At 35.3% G+C, this 20,948-nt stretch overlaps 2 protein-coding genes across 5 annotated transcripts in view; one reads left to right on the top strand and one right to left on the bottom strand.

The window, feature by feature from the left end:
* Positions 1 to 19,886, bottom strand: LOC117109390 (urease subunit alpha-like). 4 transcript variants are annotated; one of them, XM_033251715.1, is made up of 22 exons: positions 19,863 to 19,886; positions 17,190 to 17,340; positions 16,717 to 16,786; positions 16,185 to 16,378; positions 13,590 to 13,805; positions 12,249 to 12,328; positions 11,696 to 11,795; positions 10,752 to 10,838; positions 9,979 to 10,065; positions 9,463 to 9,588; positions 8,397 to 8,613; positions 7,710 to 7,814; positions 7,078 to 7,150; positions 6,601 to 6,748; positions 6,250 to 6,428; positions 4,981 to 5,095; positions 4,451 to 4,540; positions 3,763 to 3,861; positions 3,470 to 3,569; positions 2,827 to 2,995; positions 2,508 to 2,566; positions 1 to 1,858 (listed from the first exon to the last, which is right to left on the bottom strand). In XM_033251715.1, exons 2-22 carry the CDS (start codon positions 17,313 to 17,315, stop codon positions 1,740 to 1,742), a joined length of 2,559 nt encoding a protein of 852 aa, XP_033107606.1. In that variant the 5' UTR covers positions 17,316 to 17,340; positions 19,863 to 19,886; the 3' UTR covers positions 1 to 1,739. The 4 variants fall into 4 exon arrangements, with proteins under 4 accessions (XP_033107606.1, XP_033107603.1, XP_033107605.1 ...); XM_033251712.1 differs by lacking the exon at positions 19,863 to 19,886 and adding an exon at positions 19,252 to 19,442; XM_033251714.1 differs by lacking the exon at positions 19,863 to 19,886 and adding an exon at positions 17,483 to 17,561.
* The window catches only part of LOC117109392 (urease accessory protein UreG-like), a 9,481-nt gene continuing 8,120 nt past the window's right edge, over positions 19,588 to 20,948 (top strand). Inside the window, exon 1 of the mRNA XM_033251717.1 lies at positions 19,588 to 19,761. Within this exon, the coding sequence (XP_033107608.1) occupies positions 19,731 to 19,761 (31 nt within the window). The 5' untranslated portion in view covers positions 19,588 to 19,730. The remainder of the gene's footprint in view (positions 19,762 to 20,948) is intronic.

The following is a 20,948-nucleotide window of genomic DNA, read 5'->3' on the forward strand; positions in this document are numbered from 1 at the left end:
TTAATTTGGGACCACAGAAAAGCGATTTTAATTTATTTTGTAAATTTCGAGGACCCTAGTTTAAGCTGCAACCCATGAATAGGGAACTAAATGAAGGTTAAATAAAAGTAGGAGTCATTAATATGAAAAAAATATAACAAGTTTGACAACTCCACAACTTCACTTACTGAAACACATGCTTTCACTCCGATCTCGGTGTTGATTCCAGGATTTCAAAAAGAGATGCTGTGTAGAAATATTACATTCTAGACTGGAATATAAAGCACATAATTGAGGACACTGCCCACCAATGGCATTGGCATTTCCCCGACAGGTGCTCAAATTTCAATCATAACCCTAACATTTGAGCTATATAATACACATTCAACTCAGCCCCACCATGATTGGGGATTTAGTAGCATTAAAAATAAATATTTATTTCATGGATAGATTACATGCATCAAATTCTACTTGAAATAAAAATACAATGCAGAAAGCCGGACTAGTAGAAGTGAGTAATAATAGATGTGGGAAACACAAGAATTTTGATCAGATAATTTACTTTTTATGAAAAATTAATTAATGTTAATTTTAACTATTAGTTTGCCATTTACTACTTCCATTAATTTAATATAAAGCAGGGGTATTCAAGCACCCTCAGCACCCTCTAGCTATGCTACTGGTTCTGGTTAGCTTTAAAAAGTGAAATACAGATGAAGAATTTCATTTACAGATAAATATATGAAAACAATTGGAGTCTACTAATGTTTTATTTTGCAATTGTAAATGTAAACAGCAGCAGTATTTTCCAGCTTAATTTCTAGTGGGGAATCCAGGAATATCTTCCTGGATTGAAGCCCTAGCATTTTAAATAATTTCTCTATAATTCAAGAGTAATTTTAATAATATTGTCCCTATAATCAATCAATAGTAATAAAAATTTATCATTACAAAGGGTCATGATTATTATATTTAAATTACCATTTGATAAATACAGCCGTATATTATATAGATATTCACAAGGTCATAATTTTGGTTACAGGTAACTCCATTTATTGAAACACAAGCTTTCACTCCACTTTGGGCAACTTTGTCAGTTGAGACCAGAAAGATGTAATTTAATTTGATATAAATATAGTATATTGAAAATCTGTTTCATTTTATTATAATGTCATTGTTACTTACTGTATATTTACTATTTTTTATTTCATGTACATAATTTCAGAGTAAAGCCAAACAAACTCAAATCGGTCAAAAAACATCTTATTTATCCTTTACACAGTTAACATAAACACCATTATATACATAAACCATAGCCTCATTCTAACTTGACATTACATTTTCTCCATAATTAGTATTAATTAATAATAAGGTTGATCATAATGTATGGAGATTTTGTAACATTATGTGCCGGGCCGGCCCCTTCCCCTTTTGGAAACCCCCCGCCCCTTTTAGAAAGAATAAATTGATCGCCCAAAAGGCCTCAAAGGTTATTTTCGGGCATCTAAAACACAGAAATTTCATGGGGACTCCTAGGGTATTGTAATCTCGATCGGCCCCTTCGGAGGCTCCTCCCTCCACACCTTTGTGGATATTTCCCGATCCGACTCTGCAAAGCCATGATTATTATTTTAAAAACACTGTACAGTCTATCAAATTTGTTTTGATAAAAAAAAACTGTTGTATGCCCATATATAGTCATGATGTGCCTACATATAATCATGAGTCATGATAGTCACATATTAAGGCATACTAAATAATTAAAACATGAAGTATCGCTGTGCTAATGACAAGCGATTGGCTGGAGGGCAGGTTAAATGCTGTGGTGTATCATCAGTTTCACGATCCCGGACATGAACTTTGTATGTTGTTGAATTCACTACAAAGAAAGAGAAATTTTTATTTAATAATTAAATTACTGTACATATTGAGAATGTTACTACCAAAAAGTACTTATTTATCTCAAAGCTACAGTAAGAAGTAATGCAAATATCGTATGACCAAAACTTGGTTGGCTACAAACATTAAAATAGAAGAAATACCAATGCAGCACTGAGAAAAAGTTTTGAGAAAAATTCTTTTATTTTTGGCAATTTCCTATTTATTTTCACTAACTCCCATTTGAAAATGGCAAAATTTTTACATTTTGAATTTTAAACTCAAACTTCAGGAATATTAAGATTAATAATTATACTTTATTTATTACACAAAAACCCAATTCACACAAAATTCATATTTTATGGCATGTTCTGGCTATTGAGGCTTGTTTCTCAATACAGTGCTGTGCGAGTTTACAGCCTGTTTGTGAGCCTGGGTCACATATTCTTTGAAGTAATTTGTCCAAAGTAATAGCTTAAGACAAAGAGCATCTAATAATATTTGATATATTTATCTTAAAAAATCCACAAATGCAAACCCCTCCCCCCAGCCCTTATTCTTCAGTATCATTAAGTCTCTTTCATCTGCCTCCTCATCAAATAATACACAAAGTTAAATAATATTTGTTTTGAAATTAATAATATACTTACCAGTTATTTCTGGAAGATAGTTATTCAATATCATATCTTCTTTAGTCAAATTTCGACACCTGTGAAACACAAAATTCAAGATGAATGACATCGAGTAAAGAAAATAAATTATGAGGAAAATAAATCTGGTATGCCTGTCACATAAATAACCCACCATTTCCCCCTGCCCTTTCTACTATAACTACCCTGTTTGACACCGGCCACACCAGTTCACTCGTACCCCTAGAATCATTTTTCCTTTCTATGCTTATCAAACATGAGCAACATCTACCAAAATAGATCTCCCACATGTAGGCCTGCCTTGATTTTTTATTCTTACCTGCGAACTGGTTCAGCACATTTGTTTATCCCATACCGTTCTTTAATACCAGCACCTGCTGCTTGTGACACAAATATCACAGAAGAATTCCCAACGGATTTTCCATAGGCACCAAACATTTTCCGCATCTTAACTGGTTCTGGAGTTGGAATTGAAGCATTTGGCATACCTAGTAAAAATTGAAGAATTCCGGAATAAAAACACGGAGCAGCCTTGGAATTACAGAATTACAATTATATAATAAACCTAAGATATACTTGTGGCACTAACAGCCATAGGGCCATACCAGGACTGCCAGGGGGAGAAGACACTATCATTTTCATCTTATTTTAAAACTCAAAAAAAGTACCCTCCCTCGTAAAGCAGAGACTCCAAATTAGACAAATTTGCAGGCATGAGAATTTTGACCTGAGAGTGTAGTGGGGGTGGGTGGTCAGGGGAAGATGTTGGAATGTGTCTGTGCATACACTGCCTATTTCGAGCTATAAAATTGAAAAATTGAATTCCGTATTCCGAGCTTATTCTGATTTTATGGCAGGTAGTATACTGCAGATAATGAGTGTTTAGTATGGAGCTACAAAGGTCACAAATTATTAAACACACATTTTTTAATATAGGAAAAATCATTAGTAAAGAACGATACCCATTTGAGCCCACGCTATCTGTCCACCTTTAATGATTATTTCTGGCTTAGCTCCAAAGAATGCTGGCTTCCAAAGCACCAGATCAGCTAGCTTCTTACACTAGATGTACAGATAGAAAACAGAAACCATTTAATAAATTCTTTAAATAGTGGAATTTTGGGATACTGCAACCAACTGTCAACTGTAGTACTCAAAGAATATGAGAGCATCTAGATCAACAAAGTTTAGGGTTATCTACACGGTATTCTGGACCAATCATTGTTTGTGTTTAAAAATATGTAAATAATCATACCTCCACTGAACCAATCAAATGACCCATACCATGACCAATGGCTGGATTAATGGTGTACTTGGCAACATAGCGCTTCACTCGGTAATTATCATTATCTCCCTGTTAAGAAAAAAATCAACATTTGGTTATATCATTCATAAGATGCTTGTGAGCAGTGACAGTGCTAGCTGCAACACAGGAGACACAAGCTCCTCAATGGACAGACAAATTGCCACACCAACCTTCTGAATAAACTTGTCAGAACCTGCCTCCTACCCCCCCCCCCAAAAAATTAATTTTACAAATTCTTTGGGAATGAAATATGATAAGTGTCTCAGACCCTCTTAGAATGACCTAAAATTGCATCCTGTCAAAAAACTGATGTATGCCCATATTTAGTAATGATTTGCCTCTATATGGTCATGATGTAATGTAATGTAATGTTGTCCTTGAGTGTCTTTGAACAAGGCACTTTATCTTCATTGTTTCTCTCCATCCAGTCATAAAAATATATAGCTATTGGGGTTGTCTGCTCCTGCGCAGATTTCAAGCAGCAACACTTAAAGCATGTGGACCCAATGACCAGGGAAAAGAACTGCGCTTTATAACCGCAAGGAAGAGGTGCATTATAAATACCCGTACCAGTACCAAGATATTCAGGCATGTCACATGTTGTCAAATAAATTTGATAGTTTAAACAAGGCTTTACATTTTCATCCTTAAGTCGTCCTCTGAAGATTTTCATTTTATCTGCAGTTTGCCAGGTTCTTCCAATGACTTCACCAATCCGACCCATTGCCTACAAGAACAATAAATTTACATTTAAGTTCAATAAATGAAATCAATTTTAAAACTAAAAAATCCTACAGTAGAGAATACTTTTTGTTTATTCTTTAAGTGTAGATAATAATTTCACTGATAAAATCTATCCTGTAGAACTGCCTTTTGGTTAAAGTCAAAGCAATGAATAGGCCTGGATTTTCGAGTCCCCACCACAGTGTTAGCAGCGGCCCCAAGTTTTCCTCGACTCCCAGGAGTATCCCAGAAATCTCACAAGCAAGATCCTGGAAACCAACTTACCTGCGCATTTTAAAATTTTACTACTGTCTATCGACTGTCTCCCAGAAGTAATGAGCTGGCCACGGAGGCAGCAAACTATTGTACTGATCGATTAACCCAATGCCCTGGAAGTGGGCTCTCCCACCTTGGGACCCCCTGGGAGTAATATCTGAAGCTCACCTGTGAATCCGAGGACACCATACTGATTGCGCCCATGTCGTGCAGGATGTCTTCAGCAGCAATTGTTTCAGCTCTGATTCTTGACTCGGCAAAAGCAACATCCTCCTTTAAATTCCTTTTTCAAATTATTAATGTGAAATGAAAAAGAAAAGAACAATCTTGGTGACCATATAAGTTTTCTAAATAGCATGTAAAGCGAGTCTCAAGACAGTGATGAGGTAATTGCTTTCTGTATTTTTAGTAATATTTGATAGTACTATTTGATTTGTATTTTAAAGAGAAGAAAGTGGAAATTTATTCATTGGACACAAAATCAGACAATCAGAAAGACGAACTTCAGCGACTTATACTGGATGGGAAAATGGAAGGTAATAGAGGATTTGGAAGACCAAGCTGCCTGGACAGGAAACAACAAAGTGAAAAAGTGTCAGGATGGCGCAGGATAGAAAGAGGTGGTGATCCATGTCAGTCAAACTGCTTGGAGCAGAGGACAACCATAGGTAACAGGTAATTGCTTGAAAATATATTGAACAGGATGGATGAAAATAAAATTTCAGTACGTTCATTAAGGATTTGAGAGTCAAGTTCAATGAAACCTCAGCATTCAAAAATAATTTCAACTCAGATCTTCACCCACCAATAATTTGAGCTACAGCTTCACTCCCTTGTTACAAATCACATTAATTATCCTATTTCTCTATGGCCATACACATTACTTTATATTCTGTTATTCCTCTTAAAGTCAACATAATTATCATCATAATTGTTAACTATATCAGGTTAAGTACGTCATTATGCATGACAAAAAGGTCGAGAGAGGCCACATGAAATAAAATGGAACTTGTTCACTTGAAGTAAATTGTCATTGTGTTTCTTTTATTTTATTCGGCTGTTTCAATAATAACCTTTATTTGTTATCAAAATAAAACAGGTACACTGAAATAATTCCGATTTGTATGGATTTTTATTTAGGTCCCAAAAGGTGAATCCCACATGTGTGTGCTCAATTGACAGACCTATTTAAAGCCCTATCCAGACTATAAGATATATCACACTATATATGGTCATGATGACATCACATCATGATCATATATAGGCACATCATGACTATATATGGGCATAACAGTTTTTTGTCAAAGAAAATTTGATAGTGTGCACAGAGCTTTAAATTTTCATTTGAATTTTAACCATACATAAATATTTTAATAATCCATTTGTAAAGATTTTTTATATTACTACTTGAATTTTTATTTCAATTGCTTTGCTTACTTGTCCAGGTGATGGCACACCATTAGCATATCCAAGTGCTCATCGATAGTGTTTCTTGTGAAAGGTCGAGTTGGGTTAGTAGATGATGGCAAGACATTCTTTTCTCCGCACACCTTGATGATATCTGGAGCATGGCCACCACCAGCTCCTTCAGAATGGTATGTGTGAATGGTACGTCCCTGAAATTAATTCATTATATCTTAAATAAGGATTGTAGAAACTAAAGCTCTGTCCACACCACAAATCATCATTAAAAATAATCTATTGCGAGCGCATCGTGCTGTGCTACATAGAATCGCGTTGGCGGACGACCACAGTGAGTGCCCAGCTGAGGAGCTATTCTGCTCTCACCTTAAATGCCTCAATTGTCTGCTCGACGCATGACGACTCATTGAGTGTGTCTGTGTGAATCATGACCTGGATGTCCATTTTCTCGGCCACACGCAGACATGTATCAATGGCAGCAGGGGTAGAGCCCCAGTCTTCATGGAGTTTAAGACTATAAAATAAAAAGAAGCCACGCATAATAAAGCAGCCTAGCTCAGTTGGCTAAACTAAATAGCATTTTATTAATTAATATAGTTTAACTTCATTAGATTTATTGAACAATCTCACTCCACATGTGCATTTTGGCTTTTTCCATACTGTTTTATAGACGGAAAAGAGAGCTTGGTGGCAAATCAGCAAAGGAAGCTGGCTGTACAGTGTTTCCTGGTTTGAAACCATTACTTTTATCAGTAGTTTGAGTGCTTTGAACATTTGATTTAGACTTTTCTGCAACCGCTGCGCCAACTACTCCCTGTTACACTGCCATGAGTGCTAACTTACCCGATGGCTCCAGCCTCTATTTGTTCTTCTAGTTCACGGACATCACCAGTTGATCTGCTTGTGTTGCCTTTTCCTACAGGATAATTGTATGTGTAAATAAGATGCACAGACAGACTGATATATTGCAGATACAGTAAATAGTAGATAGGTATTTGTTAAGTACGTAGGTAGGTATAGAAGGCAGAATGCAGAAACCCTGACAATCGCACACATGGGTTTCACAAGGGCGAATCCCCAAATACACTGTGATGAACCAAGGGTTTTAAAAGAGATATAACACTATTTACAGTATTGAAATTTAGCAAAAATATATATAAACTGAATGTAGGTGCAAGTTGAAACTCACATGGTCATCCAGCTCTGCAGTCACGTTAGAACTACTTATTAAATTTTTAACTCTCACCCTGACCTTTGCCACAGCGAATTGTGCAAAGATGAGCTGGTATCGGTAAGGAAATGCAAAGATGCATACATTTAGTGATAATTAGGAACGCTTTTTAGTTAAAGTAGTAACAGGTTTTAAAAAGGGAGCCTTTTGAAGTTTTGGGGGCGGGTGCACCTGATCCCCCTTCCCACGGGCCTGTGTTGGATGATGGAGATATATATAATAATATTGTTAACAGACTTCTCACCTGTGAAACCAAAGTTGAGGGGTAATACATCTGTACTTTGGATCATATTCCTTATATGGTATGGCCCCGGTGTGCATGTTGTTGCACATGTTCCTGTGGCTGGTCCTTGAATAATCAAGTAAAAGATGTTCAGTGATTTCATCAATATTATTATTATTATTAATTATCAACACACTATCAATATCAACATTTAATTATCAACACACTATCAATATCGCATTTCGAAAATATGAGCATATTTCCGTGGATATTTTTCCACGGAAAATTGAGGCCTTGATAGTAGAAACAAGTATTTACGATTCTATTTTTCTAGAGGTTTTCCCGTGCAATTTGAATTAGTTTTTTTGTATATGTATTTCCCCAAATACATAAATTAAAATTAGTATTAGAATTGATTAAGATCTGCATAACGGGTACAAACATACGATATGTCCACCCCTCCCTCCTCCCATCCCCAAAATAATGTCATAAAACACAGTCCTGTCAGCCTGTGGCTGAGAACTCGTGTATTGTGGGAATCAACCATGTCTGAGAAATTTTTACTTGCAGTTGTCCTGATGACAGCTTTTAAACAGGCAGAAAACAATCAACACACTCTTACATACATAGAATATTATTATTATTTTTTAAATTTTTTTTTATAAATTTTATCACTATTATTAGTGTAACATTTATTTACTCTCTCACCTGTTCCACCACCAAACATGGTTGTGATCCCTGAAGCAATGGCCTCGCGTGCAAGTTGTGGACAGATGAAGTGAACATGGCAATCAATTGCTCCAGCAGTCAATATCAATCCCTCACCAGCAATTGCTTCAGTTCCGACACCAACCACCAGTCCAGGTGTTACTCCATCCATTGTATCTGGGTTACCAGCTTTTCCAATTCCATGGATTAATCCATTCTAAAACAAAAGTCAAGGTAACATTTTACAAGGTAAATTATATATATATAAGGATATGTGGCAAAGACAAGCCAAACCAGTCACTCGTCGCACAACAACAAAACAACCTCAAAGAACTATAATGCAAAAAAATATCCCTTTTGCAAGAAATCAACAGAGATGTCTTCCTTCTAAAATTAACTTATTTTAGTGAAACTTACACTATAGTTGTAGGTATGTGGGGTTTTGTCAAAATAATAATATGATATAATAATATTTTTATAAAGTGCCTAAATGCAAAAAATGGACTCGAAGCAGCTGTTGAAAGAGATAACAAAGGATGTAGGATTACTATTATAAATGTTAAGCCTATTGTATGAAGAGTAGTCTTCTAGGGCCTTTTTAAAGCAATCAATGTTTGGTGAAGGTTGTATGTCAAATGGAAGTGTGTTCCAGGGAGTCGGTCTAATTGAGGAAAAACTTCTGTCACCATTTGTTTAGAGTTTTGTTGCATGTTTTTGGTAAGATATGATTTGATGAATGAAGTGTGCAAAAATGTAAGACACGATTTGATGATGAATGAAGTGTGCAAAAAGGTAAGTGGTCAATGAGATAAGTTGGATCGATGTGATGATGTATTTTAAACATAATTAGAAGGACTTTAAAGTGAATCTGAACCATAATACGTAGCCACAGTTGAGCTTACAGAGCACTGGTGTGTGTTCACTTGGTTTAGTTTGTGTTACAGTCCTTGCTGGTGAATTTTGGATTTCCTGAAGTTGCGTTACTTCAGAATTTGGTAAGCCTGCTAGCAAGCAGTTACCAGTATGACTATTAAAAGATTATTACTAGTCCAATTTGGTGCCTTACCTTAATGCCAACATCAGCTTTTATTATTCCTGTGACAGCGTCTAATATCAAAGCATTTGTTATGACTGTATCCAAAGCATCGTCGCTGGTCACGTGGGCAGCTTGACCCATTCCCTCTCGCAGCACCTTGTTCAACATTAATATATAAACATTTTATTAATTTATTTCATTCTGTCATTTGACAAACAAGATAAGCTATGTAGATAGAACAGTAATATCTTTTTTAAACTTCATTTTGTATTAAGTTAAATATGTTGTATTAGGGTTGGTATGTTGGTAAGCTATGTTTTTTTGACTAGTGCCAACCATCACTCTATTGTACATATAATAGTAACTGTATTTGGTTGGTAATTGTAATTCAGAATTTAGGCAACATATTAAAGCTTGAAAAGTAGCCTTTTGAAACAATATTCAAGTGATCTGCAGAGACAGGCGAAAACCCCAACTACAGTATATATTATTTTATAGTTTGAATAGAAGAAGTAGTAGAAAATAACTAAGAACACCCTATGTTACCTTTCCACCGCCAAATTTACATTCATCACCATAAACAGTAAAGTCTTTTTCTACCTCAATAATCAAACTGGTGTCCCCAAGTCTGACCTGCAAGATAATGAAGAAATAAAAATAACATGAGGAATAAAATAACAACAAGAACAATATGTCTAGGAGACTTGAAATGGGAGGGCTGATGGAGTAGTCGTCTCGATGATAAACAACACAATAATGAAAACTAGTTGGTTTTTTTTTTACCCAGGACCCTGGGGTAGAAAGGCAAGCATCTCAATCAAGTTATTCAACTCCCCTCCAAAAGATTGGTACGGGAGTACTGCGCAATTCTCCAAAAGTATCTATATGGTGAATATATTTTTTTTGGTAATTTTATTCTTAGTAATTTTCTTCATTGTACAGTATTTCGATATAATGTATATTTGTTTTGAGTTATATTTTATATGTACTTTGTTTACGAAATAAAGAATAAATGAAATGAATACAAATTCTACAACAATTGTAATTTTAATAAACAGATAAATACAATAATTTTTTACATTTTTTAAGATGGAAATCAATGGAATTATGGTTTTATGACACTGCTAGCAGGAAAAACAATATAGAATCAGCAGAATTATGAGAAAATCTGAATCAGATGTATTTTATTCTTGCTTTATGCAATACAGCGCTATGTCTGAATAATAACAAGAGTCTGGTATCAGTTTGAATGGAATGAGCTTGATGTAACATACTGTAATAATCACATTAATAAAATGGTAATTCATTTTGACACTTACTTTGTCTCCCACGGTTGGACCGTAGGTATGAGCGTATACTGTTCGTGAGATAGTAGAAGTAAATTCTCCGATCAACAAATTCTCTTTCTGTATGAGAAAAAATCCATGAACATTTTCAATATTTTATAAAATGGAAAAGAAAAGGTAAAGTGACACCAAATGGAAGACATGCTGCAAGAGAAAGGAAGATAGTAAGAATGGAAGAAACTGTGTGGTACAGTGGCAGGGCTCTAGGCTTTCAAATGAGAGGTTGTGGGTTCGAGACCAACACTAGTAACATTCTTGTGCTTGACAGGACATTTTATCTACATTTGTCCCCTTTATCTAGGAGTACAAACACAGTTAGGTACCTGGTAGGAGGTGAATGATCAGGGAAAACAATTAGTAGTGCTGATTTCTGCATACATAAATAGGGTCACTCCCCTGGGGAGGAGGATGTCCTATTGAACACTGTGCAGATCAGTCTGAACCAGTAACGTATACAGGGGGTGCACACGGCCCCCTAAAAAACTTGCACCCCTTCCCGTCTCCTCCATTGAACATGTTTGAAGGGGAAAAAAAAATCACGCCCTAGTAGAAAAAGATCAGCTCATTATTACATTTTGTGAGCTAACACCCCTCACTTAATCATCAAGCCATCTACTCCATCAGCCCTCCCACTTCAAGCCTCCTAGAAACGCCACTGAACAATTTACTCTACCAACAAAAAATGTGCTTTGAGCACCTGTCCACCTTGGCTGCTCTGGTGATTGATGCTATGACAATGGTATTACATCACCTAAAGCATCTACATATTTGTGTGTGGCCCTCATTGTTTAATCAAAAATTTACTTTGGCCCTCTGATACACTTTTTATGCTCGCCCCTGTTGTATACTGCATGATCCTCGCATTGAAGAGGCTGGCCTTACAGTAAGATAGATAGCTCATACTAATGACAGATTACCTGTTCCTTGTGGCCAAAGAGTTGCAGCATATCTTGAATTTCACTGAGTTTTTCAAGTGAGACTTGACCATCTGCGATAGCATTTCCACCTCGAATCACTCTGGAATTGTAAGACATGCCAATATTGTTAAATCATATAATCAACGTTCTGTGGTTATAAAATTACAGATTTTTTGTTTGTTTTATTTTTTAAATATACAGGTATTTGTGTAACTATTAGAAGCTATGAACCACTTTTTTTCCATGGATGTAAATTCTGATATATTCAAAGTAACAAGAAGCAACATCTAGTTTTAAATCATTGAATATCAAGGGAAAATAATCATCAGTACATTCTCTGAATGGAACAGCAAATTGACAGCTTAGTGCAATATGATTTGCATAAAAGCCTATTATTTTAATATTTAATTAGTGTAATTAACTAAATTAATCAAAAATAATTAGTTCAATAAGCATGTTACAAAAATCATTAGAAATTATTATTCAGCATGCATGGTGTCACATCAGTTTTATAGATTTTAAATATTATGTAGGAATTAAAAAATAAACGTACTTCCGTCCCCCTATTTCAACTAGATGGACATTCTTTGTTTCCCCAGGCTCAAATCTGGTAGCAGTACCAGCTGCTATATTCTACAAATATTTCAGAAAAAGAGAGTGACTGAAAGTTATTGATTGATAAATAAATAGTGTTAAAGTTTGTTTATAAATTCATTCAGATTGTTGCATATTAAAACGAGTTTACTTTTGCTTATCTGAGCTAAGAAATATTTCATAACATAATATAAATTTGTACCAGAGACTTTCTTATAGCTCTGGTTTAACTAATTGTAGCTCTGGTTTAACTAATTGGGTTCATGGTTGTCAAGTTGGGGGTGGTTGTGGGGATAAGCTCCCATTACCTATAAAGTTCTCCCATATGACATGCGTCTCAAAAAGCCTCTGACAACCAAGTCCAGCTCCTGGCCTGCTCCTGCTCATGTGGCCTAGTTTTTAAGCCCGGCAAACTTGCTTTTACTGACAGGAGAAGGGGTGAAGGCGTATCACTGGCGCCTAAAAACCAGTTGCTTCGGGTAGATGGGGCTCGTCAACCTGGGAAGGCAGCTCATCTAGGAGAAGGAAAACTCTGATTTTAAACCTCCGCTGCCTTGCGGCTATATCAAATCATGGAAAAGGCTTCAAGAGTCAACCTCGAGGCTAAATCAGGAGCTGGAGTCCCTTAGGCAGTTCTTGACTGTTTACAGTCACGTTCTGGCAACTCCTGCGACGTCGCTGGAACCAACCATATTGGCTGCTGCCTTTCCATTGGACCATTTCAGCGACGTGGAGTGTGGGGGTCTACTGCATGGGTAACAGTCTACGCCCCATATCAAACTTACCCAGACTTCGCACAATGGAGAGATACAGTCATGCTAGACGATGTTTCGGAAACACCATCCACCTAAGATTTAACTAACTATAAGGATACTTGCAGGATACTCTGTGTGCACACATTGAAAAACAGACACCCAACCATCAATCAATCTATACAATTTTTATTTTGTCCTTTCTAAATTTTATATCCATTTTGTTTTTTCCTTCCCCATCTTAACAACAGTATTTTGATTTTATTTTCTTTTATGTCCTTTCCTATCCTTACTATTTACATTTTTTACTTTACATTTACAATCCTCACTATTTTGTTTTGTCCTTTCTAATACAGTATTTATTATTTTTGATTTTTTTTGTTCATTCAAACCTTCACATTTTGTTTTTGTCTTTTACCATTTTGGTTTTCCCCAAATGTTTAAATTTTGTATTATGTTTCTGTCCTTCAAAATGTTTACCATTTCATAGTTGCAGTACATTGCAATAAATTGTATTATATTCTGAGGAAAGTATTCCTCCTACTTACAAGACGCATTCCGTATGCCCTCTTCCGATCAAATGTCAAATACTTATTTGCTTCAACAAAATGATAATGACTACCAACTTGAATGGGACGGTCACATCTACTGGTCACTGTTAGCATGTCCGTTCTACGACCACAGTTCAATTCAATTGGTTCCTCAGAACCGACAAGGAGTTCGCCTGGGACGACCTCTACTGAAGCATCAGCAGGACCAACATCCTAAATTAAAAATTATGATTAACAATCAATAGTTATTTAATGGTATTTAATTTTAATAATAATAATAATAACAAACATTTATAATGTACAATTCAAAGATTTAACAAAGGCGCAGCCGACTAGATGTTGCACTTTTCAATAACTTTCTCCTCCCCTGAGGGTCACTTCATGTCCTCTGCAGCCAGTAAACCAGAGCCGACCGTGAACCCATGCCGATATTGTTGACTATGGTTACGGTGCCCCTGCCTTATCCACTCGGCCATTGGCTCGCTCAAAATTTAGAATTTTAAATTTAAATTCAAATTCAAATTTAACTTTATTGCAATCGAAAAAAATGGATTGGATGAGACAATTTACATTACAAGAATAGATAAAAGCATTCAAAAAAAAAATTCTTTTACTTGTTAAAGTTTTTTTTTTTTAACAATTAAAAGAATTCTGTTATTTAAGAAGTATAATAACAGAAGATGGAAGATCTGAAAAGAACATTAAAAGAAGAATTGGAATAGCCAAAACAAAATTCAGAGAAAATAAGGATATGCTAACAAGTAATGCCAAACCTGAAGGTGAGAAAACAAATCATTAAAGCAAAAGTATGGAATACTGCATTTTATGTAAGCGAAACATGGACACTAAGAGGGATTTGGTCATGGAGAAAATTGATGAAAGTAAAATACAAAAAATGAAGATCAAATGAAGCTGGACTACAGATGGTGGATGAAGATAGATAATCAAAATGATAAAAAGGTGACAGAAAACATGCATAGGACACATAATCACCTACTGAAAACAGTAATTGAAAAACTGTGCATTGGAAAGATGCAAAGAGGAAGAAAGCGAATTGCTTTCTTGGATGACTTGAAAGATGGTAACAGCTATGGAATTTTTCTCAATGTGCATTGCTTACAGTCAATCACTATGGATGCGCAGTTGTTTCCGCCTTAAAGCTACATTTATCTTTTACAAAATACTGAACATATTAATATTTTCTACGATATTTTCTATGAAAAAGAGTTTCAAATTCAATAAAATATTTACATGAGCTTTAAATGGTATATTTCAACTTGATTTTCCATAAATTGGATAAAACTCAATAATTCTAATTTTAACAGATATTAATTTCATATGGAATGATTGAGGATTATAATAAATTAAGTCATTTTAGTGTGAACTAAGCGTAGACTATTCGAAAATTCAATCCAAAATCTGAGTAATTCTCATTTTTCATTCTCATCAGTCAAATTTATAATGAACACAGAAGCAATTGCAACTGAAATATTTTGCGGAATCTGTTCTTCAAATATACATATAATGACATACTAAAAGTCTGAAAAAAAACCAATCCGGGGAACATTGTTAATTTTAAAGATATTAAATGAGTTAACATCAAATTGTTTTTCGCACAACTGCTATGTTGTTGAAGCCATAGAGCTATTATAACTTTAGCTTGTTGTTTCCAAGTTGTTACTAACAAAAATATGGTAAGATATAGTACACACCAGCATGAGAGGCAGGAAACACATTGGTTTGTCGCGTCAAAGGGATCTGTTGCCGAGTGATCTCCTTTTCAATAATACCTCCATGGTGACGCTAACTAATTCCAGTGCCATTAGTGCAATTTGCAGATATGTGACCCAAGCTCACAAACAGGCTGTAAACTCATCCACAAGCCATTGTTATACTGGCATAGAACATATCATTTACTTTAAAATGGCAGTTAAATGAACTCAATCGGGCGTCTGGAAGCAAAGTTATGACCGTTTGAATAATTGTCGTCTTCTCAACTTTCTTAAATCAAGTTTTCAGAAAAATGCTTTTATTTTTTGGCAATTTCCTATTCATATTCAATAACTCACATTTGAAAATGGCTAGGTTTTGCCTTTTACAGTTTTCATTTTAAACTCAAACTTCAGGAATAGTAAGATTAATAATTATACTTTATTTATTACACAAAAACCCAATTCACACGAAATTCATATTTTATGGCATGTTCTGGCTATTGAGGCTTGTTTCTCAATACAGTGCTGTGCGATTTTACAGCCTGTTTGTGAGCTTGGGTCACATATGACATTTTGCAAAATTGACAGTATTTTAAAATTCATCAGCAATATGTTGATGATCATCAACATAATCATGTTGCTGAGACAGTCATCATATAACTATGATAGATGTTGAGAGCATCTCCATGTTGATAGTAAAGATAATTAGGAAGATGTACTGTAATTATTTTGACTAATATTTTAAATTCTTACTAATAACAAAGATTCAATAACTAATGCTATCAATTTATTATTGTCCACACTATCAAATGTTATTTGACAACTGAATGTTAGAATGTGAACAAAGTCTTAGAATGAATGGCTTGCATCTTCGAATTACCTTTTCTTTTACATTGAATACACCTTCATGATGTACTATAGGTAAGAAACTACCATATAGCGCATTCTGGAGGTTTCCTTCTTCGGTAGCAATAGGCTCGTGAACAGTAACCAATTTAGTGCCATCTGGAAAAGTTGCCTCAATCTGGACCTCTGGAATCATTTCTGGTACACCAGGTAAAACATGTCGAAAACCTGTAGGTAAAATATTTCAAAGTTAAGAATAATGCAAGCTATAAAATAAAAATGAACTGTTTTACTCTAGTCACTACAGTAGGTCAGCGGTGGATTGTTGGGTTAATTGAAGTGTATTCAAGGAAGTGACAGGACTGTACACAGGCAGAGATTTAATTGAAAGTCAGCGCAAAGGAAAACTGAATGTACATTTGAGTGCATATTTCACTCATATCAGTCAGCGTTTGTCGGCCTAATTTTACTTTTCACTTTTACTTTTTATATAATCTTTCCCAAAAACATGATGTGTGAATATTGGTTATTGAATTTTGAATAAAAGAAAACCAAAAAAATATTACCTAACATCTTGCGTCCAAGATCCATAATCTGAGAAACTGAATGCTGTCCATCACGAACAAACTCTTGCAACTGAGGTAAGCAATTTTTATTTTATATAAGTGTATGAAAAAATGCATAAAAATAATATTACTGTAATAAATACCACAAATGACTGGAGTTGTATTGGTCACAAAATATTTTTTTTTTCTCGTACAAGTAATTTTAGCTGTCGCGCTCTTCAGGTAAAAATGAATAAGAAAAATGAATCCGTTAGAAATTCGTTGTTTATTTATAGTGTCCCATGGCTGATATGAAAAATCAAGGCACATGACAGCTGCCGTGCCATGCCATTACTTTCATAAGTAGTACTCCAATCGATATAACCACAATACGTATCATACTTTTTGCCTAATGAATGGGGTGGGTAGCCAGCATTTCCCAGTCCCCAATTTATATAATTAGTAAAAAAAAAAACTTTAGATGGGTGGCTCACCTGACAAGACAGCAGTGCAACCGCCTCAGGATGGTTGAGTTTTGTCCCACGTGCTAATCTCTTTTGGGCAAGATATCCTGCTTGGTGGATCAACAGACTTTCTTGTTCTCTTGGACTTAGTTTCATTGTAGAGAAACAATGTCAATGAGGCCTAAGCATATAACCACAACAGTTTTTTAATTTCTGTCACGTCACCTAAATCCCCCAATAATGGGCCTACTCTATCAATTATTAAAATCCGGGGGCCTAGCTATGTACGACGTCTAGCTATAAACTAATTTAAATTTACATACACATGTGTGATCCTCCACCTCCTCAATGCCCAACAAGCAGTCCCTCAACTGACATGTCGACCCAAGTAAAATAGAACAGCCAACCCAAGTCAAGTCATCCTTCCCTAACGTTTTCAAATAAAGGAGTAAGTCTAGCCGCCATTGTCTAAGGTTTTTGTGACTTTGTGGCCGGGGCTTCGCGTCCTTGTCGACATGTCCAAAAAATAACCAAAAAAAATAAAATAAAAAAAATATGCACGTTATATTTTTAAACATTATTATTAACAATCACGAAAATAAATTACTCAATTGTTTATGTATGTATACGCATGTATAAGGCATATTTACTACGAATGAGAAAATTTACCTGACCGTTTTCAAGAGCGGAAACCTTAAATTTTGAGAACTTAAAAGTTATTAAAAGGCACTTCAGAAGTAAGTAAGGATTTTCTCATTTTCCGCCATTTTAAATCAACATTTTTTTCCTGGGAGATCTAGAATCCCCCCTTTTCTTTGGGGTTTATTCATTCATGGAATCTTTTCCAAGAGGGGAAAACCTTGAATTTTGAAGAACTTTAAAAGAAGTCATTAAAAAACATCTCAGAAGTCAGAAAAGCTCATTTCCCTCCATTTAGGAATCAAAATTTTTCTTTTTGGGATTTATCGCTTTATAGAAAAATAATAACCGAAAGGTCCACTGATTAATCTCAGATAAGATAGTATAATACATAAGGGCCTATTCCAAGTATCGAAATACACGCCATCGTGTCGGGATTCAATATTTCGACAGGAATAATGAAAAAAAATATGTATGCAACTACTCAATTTTTTGTTATGTATGTATACACATAATAGGCCTAAGGCCTATTTGGTAAAAATGGGGAAAATTTACCTGACCGTTTTCAAGAGGGAAAAACTTTGAATTTTAAAGAACTTAAAATTAAAATCATTAAAAGATTTTCCAGGGAAGAACCCGAACCTCCCTTTCTCTTTGGGTTCATTGATTCATATCAAGAGGGAAAACCTTGAATTTTGAATACTCACTGCGCGCGACGACGAACGCACAAGACGGCGCGGAACCAACGGGTCGCTTTTTCAATGAGGATCCGTTTAGACTGCCACTCTGACAATCAGTAGACGGCGCTGTGTTACGTCGTCTATCATTCGCTGGAAGCAGAGGTGGATTAGTCGTACGACGAGTGAGTGCCCGGCTTTAAAAGTAATTAAAAGACACCTCAGAAGTCAGAAAGCTCATTTCCCGCCTTCTAAGAATCAAAATTTTCCCGTGGGAGAAACTCCGTTCTCCCTCTACTTTCCTTTTAGGATTTATCGATTCATGGAAAAAAAATACCTAGGCCTAGGCCTATGGGCCGGCTATGCAACTACTCAATCTTTTTTTATGTATGTATACACACATAAGGCCTGTTTACTGTAATTAATAACAATAGGGAAAAATTACCTGACCGTTTTCAAGAGTGGAAAACCCTGAATTTTGAAGAACTTAAAAGTAATTAAAAGACACCTCAGAAGTCGGGAAAATCCATTTCCCGCCTTCTAGGAATCAAGAGGACCCCCGGATCCCCTTTCGTTTTGGGGAAAAATGTTGACCCCATCCCCTAGATTTGATTCCAGATCTGCATGATTCATATTCCCATTCATCTATAAGTGGGGCCTCCCCCCCCCCTCCACACTTTGAAAAAACTTCCGCCGTCCCTGTAGTAGGCTGTAGGCCTACGCATTTGTATCAGCCGTACTCACTTACTACAGTGGTATTACTACGTTCCACTTACCTACTACTGTAACACACTGATATCTGGTACGGGCCTACTATCTTAACTCTGTCCTTGAATAATATAATGGATTATCACATGTGAGGTGGGGCTTTTGCAGTGTGTATAGCGTCCTCGTCCAATATTTTGTAGACTTGTTATTGTAAAATTATTTTTTCACGCTATTTTATAATGGACATAAATAGGAACTCAGTATATGCCAATAAAGATAAACAATTTTTTAGAAAATAACCAAGGAGGTATTAATTTAACAAATAAGTTATTTATGTAGTTATAACAAAAAATATGTTATGATCGATTTAACAAATTCATAATTATGTTGACTGACTGGCGTTATTATATTCATCAACTTTTTACATTACAGCACCGATTTAAGGCCCGGACCAAATTTTTCCTGGAAATCTGTTGCCGTTTTGGTTTACTGCCGATTTGACTAGAAAACCTACCAACATCAAGATTGATTGCTGTAATTTAAAGACATGTCGCAACAAAAAGTGGAATTTATCAAAGGTAGGCCTAGAGAGGGTTGAAATCAAGACTACAAATATGCTACTACTACTAGGCCTGGTAATAGTAGCCCTGTCGGCTTATTCTGCCTGACTATATCATACCAGCTTTGTAAGCCACTGCACCAGAAAAGCGCACTTTCGTCTCGATAGAAACTTTTATCACAGTCCTTTAAAGAAGCGTTCGCTATACGTAGACTACACACTTTGCTTAACAATAGGCCTTTTTCACGAATCGGTAGACATCTTGAAGTGATGACAAACATTGCGAATCAGCGGTGCGTAACCAACAGAAATAAGATAAGCTTTTGGGCTGATTTTCTGACATCATGTTATTTAAAAAACCATAACTCCATAACGGGGCGTTGTATCCAAAAAATTTTTCCAGAAAAATGTTCTTAAAAGACTAGTCTACACCACTATATGATTGAAAAAAAATTGAAAAATGTTTTTGACCTCTGAAATCAAGATGGAAAAAGAAAAGCCTATCTTAGTAAGTGTATTAAAATGGTAGCCGATCTTTTCAGTCGCGCTTCGTTTCGGTCGCGCTTTGTTTCGGTCGCGCTTCGTTTCGGTCGCGGTTTATTTCGAACAAATATATGGAGCGCCGAAGGAGTTGCGAAAACGAAAAATTTAATATGCCTAGGCCAAATATATTATTATAATATAAGTATTATTGTTTTGCTATCTTTCCACAAACAAAATATCTTTCTGCTATATTCTCTTTCTTCCATTTACGGTGATATATTCATGATTGCAACATGATCTTGTAATTGAAACAATGGAATTTAGTATGTGCTTCATGCTATTCTTTTTGTTGCATTTTCATATACTATACTTTAATAAATGGTCAATAAAATGAATCTTTGATTTTAATTGAATTGAATATTGTTACCATCTGAAATCTATTTCATAATTTAGTTTAAACAATAATCATTCAATATTTAAACTGATCATTTTATACAATAAATATATTTATTTTTCTTGCAGTTTCCAGAGTTTAGATAAAACATACCGAGAGAACTGAAGGAAACACAAAGAAATAAACGAATAATACGCACATTATCATTCACTTGAAATCTTTAATACCCCTGCGCAGTTCATAAATATGAATATATATTTATATATGATTTTATCATATTGGATATACCTAATTCTGAGGAGTCATTGTAACTCCCCATGTGGGGTAGT

The sequence above is a fragment of the Anneissia japonica genome, unplaced genomic scaffold (genome assembly GCF_011630105.1).
Source record: "Anneissia japonica isolate Jap-2015-1 unplaced genomic scaffold, ASM1163010v1 scaffold287719_len1884721_cov185, whole genome shotgun sequence".
NCBI classification, from domain to species: Eukaryota; Metazoa; Echinodermata; class Crinoidea; order Comatulida; family Comatulidae; genus Anneissia; species Anneissia japonica.